General features: G+C 47.7%; 1 protein-coding gene across 1 annotated transcript in view; it reads left to right on the plus strand.

The window, feature by feature from the left end:
• DDX4 (DEAD-box helicase 4) overlaps nt 1-3,496 on the plus strand; it is a 21,233-nt gene that overhangs the window by 2,607 nt on the left and 15,130 nt on the right. The window contains exons 2-3 of the mRNA XM_019610183.1: nt 2,721-3,216; nt 3,302-3,405. Coding sequence (XP_019465728.1) covers nt 2,721-3,216; nt 3,302-3,405 — 600 coding nt within the window. The remainder of the gene's footprint in view (nt 1-2,720; nt 3,217-3,301; nt 3,406-3,496) is intronic.

Consider the following 3,496-nt stretch of genomic DNA (forward strand, 5'->3'; position numbering starts at 1 on the left):
CGCGGGCCTCCAGCGTTTCGGCTTGCCTGGGCTGCATTCAGTGAAGACGAATTGTCTTGGGCCACGTATACAATATACAATATAGTTAATGTATACAATAAGTAACAAATATATATATATATTTATCAAAAACTATTAAGTAGCATCAGAAAGGTAAAACAGGTGGGATATCTGACCTTGTTTTTGTAAAACAAAGGCATTAGTTTGGTTCCGTGTCAGTAGCTGCCGTTCTTAGTTCTCAAGGTGTCAGAGATTTTTGATGAAATTTTGGTCTTCCTGTGCTTCATCCTTGAAAATGGTTGTGCACAAATGCGCGTACTGCAAAAAAGTGGTGAGATGAATGAGGCCTGGTTGTGAAGTTGGGAATGGTTTTCTCTTGTAAGAGAGCACTTACAAAAGTCTGGCAAAGAGACAAGGTCAGATTTTTCTTTGAGATGAATATCTGATTGCATCTCTATATGTACACTTTGAAAATCTGCAGGTAATGCATTTATGTTGACTGAAAACGGAGTCAAAAATACACAAAAAAATTTGATTATTTTTTTCTTGTTTTTTTTTTTTTAATCTTGAAACCTGTTCTCAAATTTCGTTATCAGAACAAGAAGCACAGATGCATGTTTTTCACTGTTTGCAGGACTGTGTTTAGCCAGTATATTTAAATACATAACATCATTTGCCATAACTTGAACTTGCCATAATGAAAGTTTCATTTTGACAGCTATTATAGTCTGAAACATAGAGTGGGTAAGGTGATTTTCACACTGACAATGCATGTTTAACTCATTTCAGTGAGAGCTCAAATCCAACAAAAAAGCTAAATCTGTGAACCATTTTTCATGTTCAAGTTCTGGAACAAATTTTTGTTTTTATTCCATTCATGACTAGATTTCGTTTTGCAAATAATGAAATCTATTGCCAAAACATGCAATTTTAAATCAGCAGCTTTACTGCCCAAATTTGCACAAGCACATGTAAGTTCCTGTCCCACTGAACAGAGACAAAACACTGGATTTGGCCTCAACAAGCTGAGCAATATTGTTCAGGCCAAGCAGTGCCCTAGCACTCTTCCTGGCTCCTGCCTCACCCATTTTTTTCATTGGAATCAAATACACAAGTATAACAGCCTGGCACCATCTCAGCTGCCATTAAGTAGCATGTGCTGCAACAAGATGTCTACCACACACTCTGCTCTGGGTGGTGGGGGGACTCGAGTGCGGCCAGCAGCTGTGACACAAACACTGAGACTGGCGGAGGTCCCTCAGGTGCCTTTATAATGGCTCACACTGGGAAGTTATCACAGAACCATAGAGGTTGGAAGGGATCTCTGGGGGTCATCACATCCAATCACCTGTCAAAGTAGGTTCCCTAGAGTAGGTTGCTCAAGAACAGTTATAGCACTGTTGCTCACAGAAAATCATTAGTTGGTAAGGTTACCTTTTTGGTTGTTATTCCCAGTTAAACCAAGGTGGGAGCACATCCTTGTCATAGTTGTACTGTAGGGATGCTTATAGATCTTGCTAGGGAAAACTGAACTGCGTGCAAGGAAGACAGCATGAGAAAGCTGTTTTGAAACAAGCTCGGCACATATCCCAATCTGTGCTTCCTCAAACACAGCCCAAACCGATAGCAGAGCCAAGCAGCAGCACTGCTCCTTCAAGGAAACTGCTGCATAATCTGAATTTCAGACCGCAGCAGGAAACAAGGCAGCAGACTGATGACTTGTCATCCTGACTCTCAGCTATGTGCGATCAGAGCCGCTCCAAACTCTGCTTCCTACATCCCTTCCTTCACTCTCATCTTTTGCACCTTAGACACTCTTATAATGCAAGTACTCTGTGGCTTCTGGATATTTGAAGAATTTGGTCAGTTAGTCACAAGTCTGGCCATGTGCTGTCATATTAGTTTGAAAAGCAATGGAAACACCACCTGCTGATGCTATAAGTGATTACAGCCAAAACACACAAAAGCAGAGGGAAGAATTTGACATTTTGATCATACGAGAAGCTAGTCCCACCCTTGAAATCCATCTTCTGTATCATGTGCTATGAAAGGCCCAAGTAGTTATAGCCATAGCAGGCATACCGCTTCTATTTCCTTATCTTCTTTGTCATTAACTACACTTTGGCCTTGGAAGATTTTTGCTTGGAAAAAGGATTTATTGCAAGAACTGTAATCTGTTAACAAGGAAACATGAAATAAATGTGTAAATTCTCCTGCAGTCCCTTTTATTAAAGCACTACCTTTAGAAACGCCTTTAAAAAAGAATGTTCGGTAGCTGCCTGCATTGCACTGTGCTTTCTATTCTACAGCACACAGCCTTCTGGGCAAAGCACGTATTCTGCCACACATCTGGGTAGTACCTTGGAAAATGGGAACCCACATTCACTAAGGGCCTCCTGATGAGTTCTCCTTTTGAGAGCAGCGAGGTTGCTTAGGTGCCTTCTCTTCCCCAAGCCAAACAAGCTCCTTCAGCTTTCCTTCATGGAGAGGCTCCAGCCCTCTGATCATCACTGCAGCCCTCCTCTGGACCCGCTCCAGCAGCCCCTCGTGCTGGGTCCCTAGCCTGGATGTGGTATTGCACACGGGGTCTCGCAATGGCAGAGCAGAGAGGGACAATCCCCTCCCTCAGCCATTAATTTTGCACGTGCTTAATTTTGTCCATATTTTTTGCAGCAGAATAGCCCACGTTTGTTGTTGTGTCACATAGCTGAATTCGATAGGTCTCTGTGAAACAGAGTGCTCCCACAGCACACGAGGAGCCACGCAGGTGTTCCGATGCCTACAGGACAGACTTATGGACAAACGCCTTGGTACAGCCCACCCGCACCGCCTGTCTTCATCTTCTGCCCGCGCTCCCCAAGTACCCTGAAGCGGAGGCAGGAAAAGCACGGCCCGCAGTCTCACCCTCCTTCCCGCCCAACACGGTACCGCCCAGGCTAGCACCACCTTCTCACCCCCACCCCCACCACGCGCCCCTACGCGGCCCTCGGCAGCTGCTGCGCATGCGCCGACTGACGATTCGCGCTCCCATTGGCTGGCGGTCGAAGCACGGCCGGGGCACGCGGTGGCGGCGATATAAGGCGTCTCGGGAGACAGCGCCATGTTATTTGGAGCGGAGAGTGGAAGTTGCGGTTTCTGGTAGGGGGTGCGCGGCGCGGAGCATCGGAACCGCAGCGGAACTGGGCGTGGGGCGAGGGCAGTGCGTGCCGGGGAGAGGTGCGTCGCGTGTCCGCATCGCGAGAGCCGTCGGGATAGTGGCATCTGGGCGAGGGGTGCTGCTAACTTGCTCTTGGTCCTGCAGGTGAGCTGCTGGCATTCGCCATGGAAGAGGACTGGGACACGGAGCTCCTGGAGCAGGAGGCGGCAGCGGCTTCACAGCGGCATTTTGACGAGTGGGCGTGGACGGTGAGTCGTGTCCAGGGCAGGGCGGGGCGGCAGGGAGCGGGGCGCTGGCCTGGACCGGTCTGGGAAAAAGGAGGCCGAGAGGCCGCCTCGG

The sequence above is a fragment of the Meleagris gallopavo genome, chromosome Z (genome assembly GCF_000146605.3).
Source record: "Meleagris gallopavo isolate NT-WF06-2002-E0010 breed Aviagen turkey brand Nicholas breeding stock chromosome Z, Turkey_5.1, whole genome shotgun sequence".
NCBI lineage: Eukaryota > Metazoa > Chordata > Aves > Galliformes > Phasianidae > Meleagris > Meleagris gallopavo.